Below are 18,043 nucleotides of genomic sequence, written 5' to 3'. Positions count from 1 at the left end.
TAGGAGGGTGGTGAAGCACTGGAATGGGTTACCTAGGGAGGTGGTGGAATCTCCATCTCAGAGGGTTTTTAAGGTCAGACTTGACAAAGCCCTGGCTGGGATGATTTAGTTGGGGATTGGTCCTGCTTTGAGCAGGGGGTTGGACTAGATGACTTCCTGAAGTCCCTTCCAACCCTGATAGTCTATGAAATGTTTCTGCCTCTTGAGCAGCCAGTTCCATTAGAGCCTTGATCCTAATCTGCACCGCTGCAGCCACCACACGCCAGCACCACACGCCACGGGAGCAGTCCCATCTGTTGGAGCGATGCCCCAACACAACACTGCAGTGTTAGGCTGGAACCAAAAGCACAAGTCCCTTGGGGCAGGCAGCCAGGAACCAGCCAGGCAAGATTGATTTTACCCACTGTCTGTACCTATATTTACTGCCCAGTCACATCGCCCTGCAGAGACCTATTGCTGGAACAACTCAATGCAACGTCCCACCTACTGTCAATTTTTACAGATGGAAGCTCCTGTAGGACAGCTGATAGAGGGCTCAGAGCTAAAAATCACCAAGCCTGAATGTGCTATCAGTGGCCAAACAGGAGGGCTGTCTAGAGCACAGTGCTGTTGTTCCTGTCCAGATAAGAACTGAATCTCAATTCTGTAACCATGCAAACTTGTACAGCTACTGTCCAGGCTGCACCTGCCCTGTGGTCAGAGCAGGCTTCTGTCTCAGAAATTCCAATCGAGCACCTTTTACCAGCCCTAAGATCACCAGCCCCCGGATTGAGACAGGCAGTCTAGACTACATCTGGGACCAAACATATCCACAGTTGGAATAGCAATATGCATTATGCATGAAGGCCATTTGTTCTGCAAGCAGCAGGCAGGCTTGATGGAAGATCCAGGGAGCCAAGCCCCTCTCCCCACAGAGCAGTGTAAAAATAACCCTGGCTCTCTGAGGTGGTAAGTGGTTCTCATTCTATACATGCTGAAACAGAGGATCAGCTGCTGGCATGAGGCCAGAGTCCACGGCAAATCCAGAATCAGTCTTGTGGGCTGGTGGATTGAGCAGGGACCTCCAGTGAGGGTTCCCAACCTCCATGAGTCACATAGGAGCAGGATATACCAGGGAAATCCTAGGAGCTGCCAGCCTTTGGTTAAAGGCTAAGCAGCTCTGCTCTCCTGTGCTGCCGCTTCTCACCTTTCCTCCCCATCCTCTGTCCACACTGCCTCTGCTGCAGGAAAGCTCTGGGCAAAGCTAGCCAAGAGCCAGCTGCCTGACTGACCCTTGCTGCTCCATGCTCAGCCAGCTCCATGTCTAAGCAGTGCTTCCCGGGAGCAGGATAGCCAGCCGACACCATAGCCCCACCCACCCATGGTTTCTTGCTGTGAAGCATGAGGCTCATGGGAGCAAGGGTTGAGTGGAGAGCATTTGAGGACCTTTTCTATCGGCCATGCTGCCGCTCTGCGTTAACACCCAGATTAGCAGGTGGGGGCAGGAGGCTGGCAGACAGCCCATCAGCCAAGTATTCTCTGCAGAGGTTGGCTCCAAAGGCTTCCTCGCCAATGAGTTATGGATTTCAGCCTCCTAGCAGAGCAGTACCAAGGACACTGCTGCACCATAAAGCAGCCACCGACCCTGGTTTTAGTCGAGCAAGCATGAGCTCAGCAGTGTCTTGTTTTAGTTGAGCCGGAGGGCTACTAAGTCCACTGACCTCCTTACAGCGCATCCTGCGGCTGGACATCTTGAAGTAGTACTCACTCAGGCCGTCAGGGCTCAGCAGGTCTTGGGAGCAAGCCTGCAGCAGGGCCCGCACAGACTTCTCTGACTCAAACACCAGGTAGACATACCCTGGGGGGAGGGGGAAAGAGCACAGAGTTAGAACAGCAGCACTTGCAAGAGGGGATCATCCCTATCCCAGCCCAAGCCTTTTTAAAGGCCCCTCAGCAACCCCATTTGAACTGCATCCACTTTAGTCTTCTGCTGCATGGAATGGGATCAAAGGAACAGCTAGCGCTCAGCCCTGTGCTTTATCCTTCCACCTGTACCATCACGCTGTATGTTCACTGGAATCTGTTTCAACACCTCTGTGTCAGCTACGTGGTTGGGATCAGCATACAGTGATGGTATCACTGTCACAAGTGATGGGTGTAACTATTCTGGCCAGAACATGCTCCCAGACCAGCATCCTTGGCTTCACTGCTATGATGCATCAACTCAGAGCTCTAAGTTCACGGAGGACAGCACAGAAGTGTTTCATTAAGTGCTAGTGCTTGGATCCCAAGACGACTTAATACACTGAGCCAGGCCACTGGGCACCTAACCAAACCATCTGATTAACAGTTACCCATTAGTCTGATTAGTTTGACTGTTCTTGGGCAGACAGTCCAGGGGGACAGAATTCAGCTTGCAGCAGATTAACTGTAACGAGCAGCCACGTACTGTATTTAACTGCCTGGTGTTGTGCGCCAGTGCAGGACGCTGACACTGGTTATGGTGCCTGGCAATCCAGTCCCACCTCGGGGTTCTGGACCACCAGCTTAGCTCTGGGCAGGAGTTCCCCATATGCTTTCCAGTCTAGATATGCATTGCCTAACTCTGGACAGGTTAGCAGCATTTTAGTAAGAGAAAAGAAGCCGTGCTACCCTTGTGCAGAACAGGGAGAGAGCGGCGTGTTCACCCTACAGTGCTCGGTCCCATCTAGTCACCAGCATGCAGCCGTGCCATCCCAGCATCAGTGCTGTAACATAGCATGGGAAAAAAATAGGCCTACCATGTCTCCATTACCTTTAGGCATATTACCTTTGGGAGGGCAGCGAGGGTGTTTGCCATCCTTACCAGGCCACTCCACGCTCAGTGAGCCAAACACACGGAAGGTGTTGATCAGTCCCGCTGCACACAAAGAAAGTCTCATTCAGAGGCAGCGGGAGAGCACACCCTGGAAATGCAAGGACTGGGATCCCTGGAGCCATCCCTTCCCTAGGGGCTGATGCCTGTGTGCACGACTAGCCCCCCTCTAAGAGGGACTGAATGGAGCTGTGCTATGGCCAAGGCGGCAGAGTTCAGTGCTGAACCAGGGCCCCCAACAAGCATGTAGGTTTTTAGGCCAGCGACTTCACTGGCCAGAGGCCAGCGACTTCACTGGGTCTAGTCACATGCTCAGAGTTAAGTGTTTGAGTACTGTGCTGAAATGGGACAACGGTGGGTTAACCCCCAGATACTCAGGGCCTTTAGAGCCATTTGCTTGACATTTTTCTGAGTGCATGGGGGTGGGGGTGGGAGAGAGAATAGCGAGCCTTTGAGACCCTCCCCACACCAGCCCTGGGGAAGGTATTTCACAGACTCCTTTGGAGACATCCAGTTGTTGCCAGCTGCCAAGTTGTGTACAGAAAGCCCTCTGTATTTAGCCTAGTCCTGCCCTGGCAGGTTAAACACCCTGGGTGCATGGAGACTGCCTGCTGCAGCGTGGAGCTGTGGAGAGAGCTGACAGCCCTAGGAAAGGGGTGTAGTGTCAGGGCCCTTCCTGAGGCACCCTAGCAACAGCTTCAGGACTGGCTCTCGTAGAGGTCTGCAGCCCAGGGAGTGCAGGAGGCTACTTACCTTCCGTGATATCCCATGGAACACCTCCTAGAAACACTTTGCAGGAATAGACCGGGTTCTTGTAGTTCCGGGGAGGGAGCTGCCCGCTCCAGGTGCAGGTTGCCTCGTTCACAGCTTAAAATAGATGCAAAAGTAGCTTTATAGGACCATTTGGAGCTATTTCAAGGTATGGATAAGTTTCTGCCTAGCTCCCTGGTCTGATATGGTCTCAGGAGGCTGCCACACTCAAATAAGGATACAGCTTCTAGTCAAGAGTAGGTACACTTGTCCATACAAGGCTACTTTTCTGCCAGCCTACCAGACCCAGAACTGCAAAGAACAGTATTCTCGCATCCCAGCACCACCCGCTGCAGAGGCCAGTCTCCTCTAGCCCCTACAAGCGAGGGTCAGCAGTTAGGTGACAACTTTATGGAGCACACTGCCAACTTAGACTGTAAGGTCCATGGGGCCAGGACCATCTTCCTGTTGTCTCTCAGACCACAGCCCCAGTGTGCTAGGAGATGTAGACTGGGCCCATAGTAATGTAAAATAAGTGATGAGACCCCGAGCCCCAACTTACCTGCTGCTTGCCTATGAAGCCTGGCCTCTCTTTCAATGCTGAAAGGGTCCTCTGGTGAGTCCAGCAGGTCCCAGGAAGGCCATACAGATGCCCCAGGCCACCTTTTAGATGCACTGGCTGGGGAGGAAGTTACTGCAGCCAATGCAGCTTGATCTTGATCCAGTCGTGACCCCACACCTATCTTTAAGGGGTCCCTTGACACACCGCTGAGGGGCAGGAAGGGCAGAGGTGGGGAGATCCGAAGGCTTGACTGCAAGAAACAAAGTGCTCTGTAATCCCCAGTCCAAGGGGATACCCATGACAGCCTGAACTCCTACAGGGCAGCCAGCAGCCCTCCTACTTGACAAGAGGAGCAGGTGTTCCTACCCAGTTATGCAAGCCAGAAGGCAGGGTCCTTTTGGGTTTATGTCTATTGAAGAGTAATCGCATGGTTAAATCACTAGTCTGGGATGCTCCCTGTTTAATCTGAGGCTGTGTTCCATCTGCAGGAGGCAGATTCCTCCTTCCACCTTAGGGCTGTCTTGTCACTGTAACTAGAGTCACGGACTGTGTGTCCAGCACATTGCATGTTGGAGCCTGGCCTTTATGTGCTACCACAATGCAACACAGGAAATGGGCAGGCACTCAAGGCTGCGATGTTTGGATAGCTCAGTCTTCACTGCTGTCAGCAGTGGAGGGGAGAACCACTAGCATCCAAATATGTGCCTTGCCTGCCATGTGGCAAAGCCACTTGAAGGTGGCCAGCAATTCTGGTCCATAAATCTGCAATTCACCATCAAGTAGGAAATCTGCTTAGTCATGATTCCACTGGGGTGTGAGACCCAGTGTAGCATTACTGCTCTAGCCGTGGCCATCTCAGGCACATCTGCCCTAAGAATGCAGACAATGGAAATCTCATCCCCTCAGGGGGCAGCGAGTTCCCTCCTGGTACCCACATGGGGCAAGCCCAGGCTGCCCTAGTACTAGTCTGTCAGACAGAGAGCAGGGTTCTTACGCAGCATCTACCACTGATCACTGCAGGGTGGTCACTGACATTTAGGCTGGCTGCAGGGGGGCAAGTATTTGGGCCACAGGGAGCCAAATGATGGCCAGACTGGCAGAGTGCAATCCAGAGTCCTCCTGACATGAGACTGCCTTTCAATACTCTTCTTCAGCTGGGCAAGATATGCCACAGCATGGATTCCAGACACTGCTTCTCCACAGCAGGGTACTGGGTGAGGCAGGTGACAGGCCTGCAGCTAGCACCTGGTGTTTGAGATTCCAGAGGTGTCGCTCTGATCCACTCCCTTCCTTCCAGAGTACCTAGAGCTCTATGGAAGCAGGTCCCAGAGAAGTCTGTTTCAGACTACAATGCTGAGGGGGAAGCCACACTTTGATCTAGGAGACCACATACTAACATACCAGCTAGAGTAGAACTTTCAGGCACAGGACACTGGGCATGGGGATCAGGATCAGTTCACTCAGGCTAGAAGTAATGCTCTGGATGCGATACGTCTTGCCCATAAGGAGTCAAAGTTCACTCCAAATGGAAGAAGGTTGAACACAAACGCTCTCCTCTCAGACTAATTCCTCTACTGGTCCCAGGCAAGGTTGCTCTACAGCAACCAGGCCACGTCACTTGTAGAGATCTAGGTCGGTGTTTACAGCCTAAGGGACTAGCAGATCTTCTAGTCTGACCTCTTGTGTGTCACAGGCCATCAGTGCCACATAGCAGCTGCATACTGAACTTGGTCTAATAGAAGATTAGATTACCCATCTTGTCTCTAAAATTAGCAAGTAGTATTACGGCCCATGGGAGGCTGGACTATGATGTGCCAAAGGCAGAGAATAAGAGGGACAGAGGTGCACCAGTGCCCCTGCAATAGCAGGGAAATGATTAAGTGAAAGATACCCAGATCATCCTGGCAAGTGACCCAACCACACTGCAAGGGAAGGCAAAATCCCTCGAAGTCACTGCCATTCTGACCTGGGGGGAAATTCTTTCTCCACCCCCCCATATGGTCAGTTACTCACATCCTTAGGGGCTAAGGCCTTCCAAGGATTAAAGGCCATCTCAACAGACTATCTGGAGTCCAGGGAGAGCCTGACTTTCTGAAGTACCTAGTGTTGCTGGATTTTGCACCATTTCCCTTTGTGGCTTGGGGAGAAAGTCTTGGGTAGGTATACAGTAGCCTGCAGGTCTCCTTTGGGTTTGGCTACAGGGATGCTCTGAACACCCAGTCTGAAAAACCCAAAGCACCTTAGGCTAAACAGAGGCTGCAAGGAAGTGCTGATCACAGGGATCTCCAGCAACACCTCAGAAGAGGAGAGGAAACTCCTATGACATATTATTCAGGCTAGCGGAGCAGTAGACTGCTTGTGGCAGAAAGAGCGGGTATGCAGAGAAGAGGTCTGAGAAGTGAGGTGGGCGAGAACTGCAAGCTGCAAACCAGAGCAGAGGCACTGCATGGTGCTGACAGGCTTGGAGGAATTTGTACACTGAACCCAAAGTTAATGAGCCTCAAAAGAGCTGCCCAGAATCAGCTAATTGATTCTCCCAGGACAAATGGGTTTGGTATCTAAGACTAGAATTTGAAGACATCTGGACATCCACGGTCTGCTAATCTAGAATCCACAGCACACAGCTGTGAACCAATCAAGTGCATTAGGAGAACACTGTATAGTGAGCCGCATGCTGTTGATTGTAAGTACGTGGGCCTTGACCACCAGATGAGGAAGCAGCAGTTCGCTTTGAGTGACATGTGCAGAACATACAATTAGATGTCCATAGAACTGACATTTTTGCCAATCCGCTTCCTTCTGCAAAATTCATTCAGTGTCTCAGTCCTGTGAGGTTGTCACCAAGAGAGCAGGTGGAGAGTGAAGATCAACATTTGCTCGTGGCATCCGAGTGCCCAGCATAGGGTGGGAAAGTAGGTAAGAGAGACTTTCCCACAAATCCTGTTTGCACACTAGGAAAGACATTACACTTTAAGCCCTGCCAGTCAGGTGTATAAGTGTGATAAAAGGATAAGCAGAGACTTGTAATGTGCAAGCTACCCTTACAGAACATGAGAAGCAAGACTGTATCCTTTACCTTCCCCAGTGACAACTAGACTCAGAGCCATCTGGAGTAGGACTAGAGCCTTGTCTACATCAGACTTTTCCTGAAAAAAATCTCCTGATCGCCAGCACCAATTCAGCTGCAGAGGTGGTGGGAATGGCAGATTGCACGAAGGTGAGAAATGTCTGAAGGTGGCTAGTTCAAGTTGCTTGAGAACTACAACCCAGACTAATTTTGTTGTCCCTTCTGAAAATTAAAGAAGTCTTTCCCAAGTTACTAGCACTCCATATTAGTGAAAGTTAAAGACTTGATTTTGCTTTTTGCATTTCCCTCAGCTTAGTGAAGCTATCAGTTTTACTCTCAGTGCTGCAGCGTTTGAGTTGCAAATCCTTCTGCCAAGACTGCTACAAAAGAAACTAGCCATGCCACAGGCAATAGGACTTTGATAACTTCTATCCTAAAATACTTTTATTGCTCTAACATGGCCAATTACCTATTTCCCCTTCCTTTAACTAGTTCATAACTTCTGGGGCAGGGGCACTGTGTTTGAAAAGCACATGGCAAGTACTATCAAAAGAAACCAACCAATTAAATTTTAGAAACCTGTTTCTCTCTGAACTGGTGAAAGATGTGGGGAAGTGTATTCAGCCTTCAATTTTAAAGCCTTGTTTAATACAGTTTAAGATTTGGGTCAGATTTAAAAGGACACTGGCAACTTTAAGAACACTTCTGAAGGATATTTGTAACAGGCACAACACTAAGTGACAGGTAAAAAATACCTGACTACTCAGTTTGCTTTCAACAATTGATGGCATCCTCCCACCACCACGTCAATTCACTGCCCCCTCCTTTAGGGCATTCACTCTAGCTCAGGGGTTCTCAAATATTGTACTACAACCGCCTCTTAACAAAAGTTACTTCACAACCCCAGGACGGGGGCCAAAGCTGAAGCTCAAGGGCTTCCGCCCCAGGCAGGAGGCCTGCAATCTGAGTCCTGACACCCAGGGCTGAAGCCCTTGGGCTTCAGCTTCTGTCATGTGTAGTGGGACTTGGGCTTCAGCCTTGGGCCCCAGCAAGTCTAAGCCAGCCCTGGTGACCCCATTCAAAGGGGGTCCCAACCCACAGTTTGAGAACTGCTGCTCTAGCTGTTTGAGCTTTACCAAAGCAGCTTCTCTGAACATGAGAAATGACCGAAGTCACAACAGTTAGCATGGGGATTGAAGGGCAAGTGTTTGTCCCGGAACTTTGATAGAGTGACTGGATTTGAAGTCTAAGGACCCTGATAAGCAAGGCCATTAAAAAAAAATCTCAGTAGTAAGTTACCCCTTTAGTGTCCATTGTTTAAAGAAAAATTGGTACAATGGTCTACTCCCCTCACCCTGGGAGTGTAGTGCTGGGTAAGCCAGTCTGCATTCCAAACCCTGGATGAAGGCAGATCCAGAAGGGAAGCAACTCCCTTAGTTTCAGGCTAGGAGCTATTGAGAGAACAATGGAGCAATTAATTCCTTTTTACTGTCTCAGGATTGAGTCATGGTGTTCTACAGCACAATGCTGTTCTCCTAATGTGCCAGGAGTTGAGTGTTTGATCTAAGAGGGACAATGCAAAGACTTGAGGTTAGGAAAACAAGAACCATCTTACGATTAAGTCTGAGAGATGGTCAGATCCAGAGCTGAATCCACTGGTATCAGAGTCCGAGGGGCTGCTGGAGCGGGAATCCAGGAGAGCACGACTGTCCAGGCGGGAGCTCCTCAGAGTCTGCGTGGGAAACTTCTCTCCCAAGTCCGAGCCAATTGGGTCCAGAGGCAGGAAGCCCAGAGGGGGCTTTCCCAAAACGTTCCCCAGAGGGCTACTGAGCATGCTGAGAACTAGAACAGAGAAACCCCCCTCATTAGCATATTAGACTTATTTCCCCATCTCCACCAGCACTCCCAAAAGGCTTTGGTATCGGGCAGCATCAAGGAGGCTTAGCCTGGTGGGGAGGTTTGTTGGACAGAAGCTAGACACATGCTTTCTCCAATCTCCTTTGGACAGGCTGTGTCTGGAAGTTAGTGGGCTCCTGAAAAAAAACACTGCAGGGTTGCTCTGAAACAGATGCAACAGCATCATGATTAACATGCACATCCCAGAGTCAGCAGTGCCAGCATGGATGGCCAGATGGATGTTTAATACTATCTGTCTCATTAGCTGCCCTCCCAGACCAGGGAGGGCGGAGGAATTGAGTGCCAAGGCCCCATTAGCACTGGTTGCAAAAGCACAATTCTGCTCCCAGTTTGACTCACTTAGTCTCAGACATGTTGCACAAGTGCATGCTGGCGAAGTCTGGGCAGCTATCCCTTAGCGTCTCAGCAAGGAATCAAGTGCCTGGAGGGCACGCACACCACCCTAGTGCCATGTGGGGCAATGCACTATGGGACACCCTACTGCACAGAGGTGGAAGGAACAAAGACTGGTTACAACAGGTATATAGGAGTGGCCATGAACACTGGAAGTGGTTACAGCTAGACCTTACATGTAGCTGCCATGGCTTCTGACACTACCAGAGCATGCTGATAAACATGTCAACAGGCCCATGCCCAGAAGCCAGCCCACAGCACACATCACCTTCTGACATTGTCAGGGAATTGCCATTGCCTTTGTTTTTCCACCTCTGGAGGGGGAAGACACGGACACATCACTCCTCCCACAGCAGCATTCCCTCCCAGTGCCGGGTCAGACTGCACTGTTGCAATCCAACGCCAAGCCTTACCAGAGCATCTCCTGTCAGCACCTGGTCCAGAACTCCAAATGTGGGTTTAAGCCTTGGACGCTTACCCCCACCCCAAAGAGTGGAGACTTCCCTTGTGCAAGGATGTGATCAAACACAGTCAGTTATCACCCAGGCCAGGCTCTGCAGAGCCATCTCCCCAGGGCCCTGACCTGTGCAGAGGGACAGTTCTGCAGCAGGTTCCATGGTTTAGAAGAGCATTTATAGCTAGTCTGAAGTCTGCGGTGGCTTCAAGGACTATGCCTAGTTAGCCTGAGGAGGAGCTGGTTTTCAGAAAGGCAGCCTTCATGAGAGCTCAACATTGGTCAGGTGGCCATCACCCCACCCTTAGGCCAGGACTAGGGCCTAGAGGTGTTACAGAAAACATTAGCCAATGTGTTCTATAGTTCTAGGGTAGAGCAGTCACTTTTCCTATAGAGAGTGTGAACATGTTGGCTAATGTATTCCAGCACCTACCTTTAATCCGTCAAGCCAAGACCAGAGCCACCTCCTCGCAAGTCGGAAATGGAGAATTTATGTACATGTCGGCACTGCGCAGTGCCTACTTGCAGCTTAAAATGTGAATGGCAAGAGATTGCTAGAAGTTAGAGAGCAGCATTATGGCTATTTAAGCTAGACAAATCTTAGTGGCATGCTGGAGTATTCCAGTGCTTGCTCATCCTCACCCACCAAGCACTGAAAAATCTGGGCTGTACCCACTGACAAAGCACCATGCAGAAGTTTAGAGTAGGATTCCTTCCTGCCTGTGTCCATAGCACGTGGATGATCCCTACGGCAGTGGTTCTCAACCTTTCCAGACTGCCATACCCCTTCCAGGATCAGCCTGAGCCCCACTGCCTGGGGTTGAAGCACGTAACTTATCTTTATGGGGCCGCCTGTGGTGTGGGAGCCCAAGCAACTGCCCTGCTTGCCATCCCTGCACTAGCGATCCCCCTAAACCCATTTCCATCTTTCAAGGCTCAATCCCCAGGTTGAGAAACTGATCTAGAGGAGTTGATGTACCCCCTGGAAAACCTCTGCATGCCCAGAGTTAACCTCTGCCCTATGGCACAGGAACCAGCCAGTCTGCAGGTCTGGTTTCTCAGGACACTGGAGGCCAGATATTGCACAGCACTAGCTTAACTTGCCCCTTTTAGACTATAAGCAAGAGTGTCAGTTTTTACTACTGTTAATTCCCAATCTGTCCTTATGCCACAGCCTTGTCTGCCAGGACTTTCCTCCACTGCAGAACAGCAGCTCAGCTGTAGCTGGGGGAACAGCAGGAGGGCTAGCACAGACCAGGTGCCTGCCACCAGCCTGAATAGCACCATGAAGCCTTCTCTGTACTAGTGCTGACTGTTGCTACTGCTGGTGGAGCTGAACTGGCAGTAGCAAGCATTAAGGAAAAGCCAGAGTCAACAGCTTAGGGGGATGAGGGGAGACTGGGTCTCCCTCCAGAATATAGGTTTGTTGTATGGGTTGCGAGACATTCTGTCCAAGCTACAGTAAGCATGGTTTCAAGCTTATCTGAAGTCACATGGCATGTTTGAAAGCAATACAGCTAGTGTATTGTTCAAGGAAGACAGCTGAATTTGTTAAGAGTCTAAAAAACTGATTAGTCATTCAACATTACAAGCTCTGACGGATAGCAGGCTGGTCCTGCCACCCAAGCCTCAGAACTGGCAAATGCAGCATTGCTGACCTCTCCTTGACACTTAAAACAAAACTAGGGAGAAAGTTTTGTTAATTGTGGGCTATATGTAAATCCCACAGCCAGCATTATCTTGCTGGAACACAGCCATACCAACACACTAGCAGCTGCCTATATCCAGTATTTGTGTTAACGAGCCATCTCTGCAGTTAGAGCCACAGTGACAGAGTTAAACCAAAGCTCAGGTTAACAGCTCCAGGAGATGTGGAAGCCTAGCAGAACAGTATGTGGGGGGGGGGGGTGGGAAGGGATACTAGTTATTTGCCTCATTTGTTTGTGGACTGCCCAATTATCTCTGCAGTTGTGCTGGGCTTTCCTATAACTGCTCCCTAGTAGGTACATTAACTTGGTGCCTAGCTACATTAGCAAGGTCTGTATAGTGATACTGAGTGGCTTGAGCCATGCTAATTTCCAGGTGGGGCTGGGAATATTTTCCCTCAAGACAGTGTTAAATTAAGTGAAAGCCTTTGAGTTAAAAGCTGAGGGCCCAATCCTGCAAATTTGTTAGGAGCATTGTTCCACCAAGGTCAGTGGGACTTGCTAAGCACTAAACCAAACCGTGTTTGAAGGATGTTTGCAGGCCCTAGGTTTTAAGCCATTTGTGATGACTGCATGAAGCTATTCAGTCTAAAGGTTTCCTGCTTGCTCTTTAGACCTACCTGAGCTGTACTCCACAGTTCCCAGTTCTGTAGGTGGAACTCGTAACATCTCAGACACTGTTCCCAGCTTGGAAACAGGAGACTCGTGTGCTGAACCTCCAGGAGAGGAGGATCTCACAGGAAGCAGGTGTGCCCGCAGCGCACAAGACAGCTTTCAATGGATGAAGGAAACACCAAGCCAAAAGTCCTCCAAGGTGAGTGATTCACTTGGAAAACTGACAGCCTCTCAGTCACTGACCAAGAGCCACGTTAGTATCCATCATTCGGAATGCAGAATAAGAGTCTGCCAAGTCTGACTTTGCTCCCTTCCCCCATTAATTGTGTACTTTAGTTCCTCCGAAAGCTCTCAGTAGCCTAAGATATATGTCAAAGGCTGGCCTTCCAGTGTCAAAAGAGCACATCTTGTCTGTTTCCTTCAGACTACAGCCAGCTGAAGAATTATCAAGACCGTAGAAGCCATGTAAATGTAACCTTTTAAGGGGGGAGCAATTAGTTTTAAATTTAGTTAAATTACAAAGTGGTCCAACAACCACTTGAGAAATCTTGGAAGAATAGGTCTGAGAAAGATTTATCCCTGACTGAAGTGTCAGCGTGATGAGGAAGCTCCCCATTTATAGATCCTTCAGTAGACACAAGGGAGGAGCCAATGTGTTGATATTTCAAGCTTGTAGAAGATTTCTGGAACAGTCCTCAGGCCTTCACACAGCATATAGCGGCGAGAGAGGCACAAGCCAGTTCTCCTTGGTAGAGGAGCAAGAGAAGCAGCTTTCAAACTTACAGCTGTAGCCAGAGTCACGCCTGCAAATTTCAGAATGTACAGAAGTTAGCGTGAGACAAGACAAGGTCTGAGGTTTAGGAGTTTTAGAGCAGCCCTTCTGCATGAGCTGGCGAGACACTCCTCCAGTCTGCCTTTATTCAGCAGTCTGTTTCATGGAACAGAGCGATGCTCTAGAATCAGCTTCCTCTAACTCAAACTTTTCCGGGTGGCCTCGTGCCCTGACATGGTTCACTGCAAGAGGTTATCCCTTATGTTATCACGGGAACTTTGACAGAAGTGCAGTATCTGCTAAACAGACAAGCCATGCTAAGGCATCACACCCAGGCTAGTGCCCCTGAACAGTGAATACAGCTATGCTGGTAGAGGCTGATTGTGTAATGGAAGGAGCTAGAACTGTGGACACAAAGGGTGGCTATCAAAGTGAACTCTCCTTCGCTCTAGTCCACATTGTGGATCTGACCTAAATTTAGATGTTGGTGACCAACATTGCAAAACCCTAGCATAAAACAGGCACAGTAGATTTGCATCTGGGTTCAAGCGTTACTACAGTAGTGCAAACTGCAGATTATAGCTGTTTACCCTGTCTACACTATTTCAGCTACACCAGCAGCTGCCTGCCAATGGCTGGAATTCCCCTGTAGATACAGGCTTCCAGCTGCTTTTCTATTTCAGCTTTCATTTAAGTCTGAAGCGTGAGATTTTCAAAGTTTGCTTGGCACATCTAAGTTCATAAGAGAAGGAAGATAGCCTCAAGCAGCAGGCCAAGCCACCATCACCCTTTCATTATAGGAAGAGCAATGGCACAATTTAAGGACGGGACACAGCTGATCCTTGTGTAAGATCAGGAAAGGCATTTGGAATTGATACATTGCCACCTTACTACCAAAGTCACAATACACACGAGACTTCACTTCCAAGAACTGACTTTGCTTCTATTTCCTCAGAGAGGCTGCTTGAGACACTGAAGAAAAAGGATCATCCATAGACTTCTAGCTTAGTTAATTTGGGGAAATACTAGTGATGAGAAACTTGCTTTTCCAAACTATGCTTTAGAGGAGCCTTTTGAAAGCTTAGTCACATGTACTGAATTTATGGAAAACATCTGTCCAGCAAAGGAACCTACTCATCTGCTGATCAGCTGATCACAGGAATCAACAACTTTCCTCTTAGTAGTTGTATAGAAGACCCCAGTAAAGATTATATTCAGAAAAGAAACTTGTGTAGAAGGACTCAGGTTTGGGTGACCCAAAAGGTTCTGCTCCCTTTAATGCTCTCCAGCCCCTAAAGATCATTGGGCTCAGCTGTACAGTGAACAATGACAAGTTAGTGTTGGCCAGGGGGTATACCACCTGCACTTCATATTCAGCCTCCTTAGAAGTTGAGGCACATGCAACTCATGGATTAATGTGTTTCACATGCACACTCGGGGAAAGAAGAGATGTCTGGAACTTCTTGGACCGTGAGCAGGTTCAGAACCTCCGGCCACGTTCAGATATGAGGCATGCAAGTGACCAGGCAGACCTGTTGCTCGTAGCGTGTATGCGCTCTGCACCTGGCTGTGTTACGGAGTGTGCAGACGCTTGTTTTGAGAGTCAGGCTCTGTACGCATTTTTGCTCCTTTCTGGAAGCGGCTTCCTTCAGCTATGCAGGGAACTGCTGTTTGCAGGAGCCATCGGGGCTTGCATTTGCAAGTCTGTGAAGCCCAGACATTTGGTCGCTGTTAGCTGGCCAACAACTTGCATCAAGATTAGTTATAAAAAGGACATTCTAGTCTCCTTATAGAGGGACAGAGACCCTGGAACAAGAGTACTCTGTGCACAGAGCAAACTGCCAAAGCCTCCCCATCCCTTGTCAAGACCAACAGCCAGTGAAGTCAGGATCTCTTACAGCTCCTTGCTCAGTTCAGGAAGGAGACAGCTGACGCAGTGGTGCTCCTCAAGAGCTAGAAGTGGAAAGGTGAAGAGGTCACCTGTTTCCATGAGAACTGGGAAATCTTCCCAATTTTAAGTGTCCCAGGCACACTGAAAGGAACAATAGGCACCACGGAGATTTGCCACGCCCGTTTAGAAAGAGGCACATCTCTGCTTACTACAGCAGACACAGAACCCAGAGCGGGCCTGATGGCAATACTGTGCCTGTGCAGACGTTGGAGTACAGCGATGAAGATAAACCAGTCTTGCTAACTGAGCGCTACTCAGAACAGGGGTGGTAAGGAGTCAGTTTACCAAGCAAGATGGACACAGAAGATGGCTCATACAAAGGTGGGACGTTGCTGCCAGATATGGAGACTTGTGCCCACGCGGTCTCAGAACTAGGCCTGCTGCTCCCTGGAATTGCACTGCAATGGTCCAGGAATGAACAGAACTGATACAAGGGAAGCCAAGCACAATTGCACACGTTTTGGGGAGGGCAGAGAGACTGAAGCCAAGTATCTGGGGACCTAGATATTGAAACCGTGCAGTTTCTTTTCAGTTTTCAGAGTAACAGCCGTGTTAGTCTGTATTCGCAAAAAGAAAAGGAGTACTTGTGGCACCTTAGAAACTAACCAATTTGAGCATAAGCTTTTGTGAGCTACATCCGATGCATCCGATGAAGTGAGCTGTAGCTCATGAAAGCTCATGCTCAAATAAATTGGTTAGTCTCTAAGGTGCCACAAGTACTCCTTTTCTTTTCAGTGCCAGTTGTGGGAGCAAGCTTGCAGCAAAAGAGCCAGATGCCCTGAACAGCCTACTCCAGTTCCAGAGAAAGAGCTTGCCACTGTTCTCACCTGGCCAGGTGAGAGCAACTTGTATATTTATAGTCCGCCAAAATAAAATAGTGACAGGAATTGCCCCAAGATCTGTATGGACAGGTGGCATGAGGAAAGCGCCTGCAAGACAAAATGGCATTCAATTGATGCCATAATCCCAGCCTCAGAAGGGGTAGCAAGCTAGCATCACCAAGTCTGCTCCACAAAGCAGAACCAGATGCAGGGATGGACTCACTGGCAATCTAGCAAACAGCACCAGGCCACCTACAATTCTGCCTCCTATCTTCCGGCATAAGACAAATTTTAAGAACATTTGAGAATTGACGTTACTGTACTAAATCTGTTAGCACATGAATTGGCAGCCTTTCTGGGGTTGTGGAATGCTCCAGCTCCCTGCAGGGAGTGGATATTACTTTCCACAGCTATGGCAAAGTCACTCCCAATTATTTCAGTGGGAAGCACCTGGATTTAAACACTGGTTTTATTTACTATGTTAAGTTATCTGGTAACAGCCACACACACCCCTCTTCATGTAGCCTGGGGGGGGGGGGCAACCAACATGTGGCTCCTTACCAAGGCCCCGATTCTGGGGCTGGAGCTATATATGTTAACTTTCCAATTTGCTGGGGGGTGCTCACTGCTCAACCACCTGCTCTGCCCCAAGCTTTTCCCCCAAGACTTACATACCCTCGCTCTCCCCCCCCCCGCCCCCCACCATAGCCTCCTGCGCACATGGAACAGCTGACTGTGGTGGACAGGGGGAGTAGGCACTGACTGGTGGGGGCTGCTGGCAGGTGGAGGTGCTCGGGATCAGACAGGGGGCTGCTGATTTATTACTGTGGCCCTTTGGCAACGTATATTGGTAAGTTCTGGCTCCTCCTGAGGCTCAGGTTAGCCACCCATGATGTAGCCTGACATATTAGACTAGGGGCGGGCAAAGTTTTTGGCCTGAGGGCCACATGGGTTTCCAAAACTGTATGGAGTGCTGGTTATGGAGGGCCATGTCTCCCCAAACAGCCAGGGGGGCCCAGCCCCCCACCTCTTATCCAACCCCCTTCTTACCCCAACGGCCCCCCGCCGGACCTCTGCCCCATCCAACCCCCCCGTTCCCTGCCCTGACAGCCCCAACCCCTATCCACACCCCTGCCCTCTGACCACCACCTCCAACCCCCCCCGGCTCCCTGTCCCCTTACTGTGCTACCTGGCGCACCGGTGGCTGGTGACGCTACAGCTGTGCTGCCCAGAGCATTGTGCCGGCGGCATGGCACACTGAGGCTGCAGGCGAGCCTCCTGGGCCAGAAGCTTAGGGGCTGGGCAGGAGGGTTCCATCCGGCCCATGGGCCTTATAGTTTGCCTACCTCTGTATTAGGCCATGTCTTGACACAGGCAGAGTTTTGCACAATGATGAGCACACGGTTAAGCATTTTGAGTGAGAGAAAGTGCCCTGGATTTGTAGATATTTACCGGAGAATTGTTGTAGGGCCTCTGCTTTGCTTTCTTCCCTGCTAATAGGACCAGACTTACCACCTGGAAGGTTTTAGGGTTAACACCAAATGCCAGTGTTTTACAATAAAAAAGCTAACTGGAACTTCCAACAGCATGGATGTTTATTTTTGAAATGAGATGCTAAGATGTCAGGTGGCCATCTGCATGCTCACTCAGAACAGCAGAAGGAAGTTTGGGAGGATCATGAGCCAATAGTTACAACACAAAACAGCCAGGACTCCTGGGTTCTATTCCTGGCTCTAGCACCAATTCAGATATCATGGGGAGTCACCTGATCTGTACGCCTCAGCTCCACATTTTACAAGCAGGGATGGCATTCTTGCCTCAGGGGTGAATAGGCTGAACTCAGCGTTTGGAAGCATTGTCCCTTGTATGGGCAGCATGCAAGTAGTTCATGAGAAGAATTCCAAGCAGGTGAGGTGCGAGAGGCAGGCCTGAATACTTGGTCAAGGCATGACTTGAGAAGCAGGCTGTCTAGAGACTTGCCAGGATGTTGTGGGTAGGGACAGAAGGGATGCTCAATGATCAAGCCTAGCCAGAACGGAGTTTATAGAAATAGGCAAGATTTGCAAGATTCTGCTGAAAGTTCGGATGCCTTCAGGCCTAGTGTACGCACAAGTAGGTAACTTAGACAGCATGCACAGCTGCATGCTTATTTAGAGAGCGGGACAAATATGCAGCATGGCACGGTGTCCACTGTGTATTCGC

General features: G+C 49.7%; 1 protein-coding gene across 2 annotated transcripts in view; it reads right to left on the bottom strand.

Annotated features, from left to right (window-relative positions):
• Nucleotides 1-18,043, bottom strand: part of CPEB1 (cytoplasmic polyadenylation element binding protein 1) — an 81,975-nt gene that overhangs the window by 11,147 nt on the left and 52,785 nt on the right. The window contains exons 4-8 of one of the 2 annotated variants that reach the window (XM_077827963.1): nucleotides 8,828-9,054; nucleotides 4,146-4,395; nucleotides 3,587-3,700; nucleotides 2,774-2,878; nucleotides 1,701-1,837 (exon numbers count right to left, since the gene is read on the bottom strand). In XM_077827963.1, coding sequence (XP_077684089.1) covers nucleotides 1,701-1,837; nucleotides 2,774-2,878; nucleotides 3,587-3,700; nucleotides 4,146-4,395; nucleotides 8,828-9,054 — 833 coding nt within the window. The remainder of the gene's footprint in view (nucleotides 1-1,700; nucleotides 1,838-2,773; nucleotides 2,879-3,586; nucleotides 3,701-4,145; nucleotides 4,396-8,827; nucleotides 9,055-18,043) is intronic. The other variant, XM_077827964.1, reaches the window with a different exon arrangement.

Source organism: Eretmochelys imbricata, chromosome 10 (genome assembly GCF_965152235.1).
Source record: "Eretmochelys imbricata isolate rEreImb1 chromosome 10, rEreImb1.hap1, whole genome shotgun sequence".
Lineage (NCBI taxonomy): Eukaryota > Metazoa > Chordata > Testudines > Cheloniidae > Eretmochelys > Eretmochelys imbricata.
Note: the sequence above shows the minus strand (reverse complement) of the source record. Positions and strands in the feature narration are given on the sequence as shown.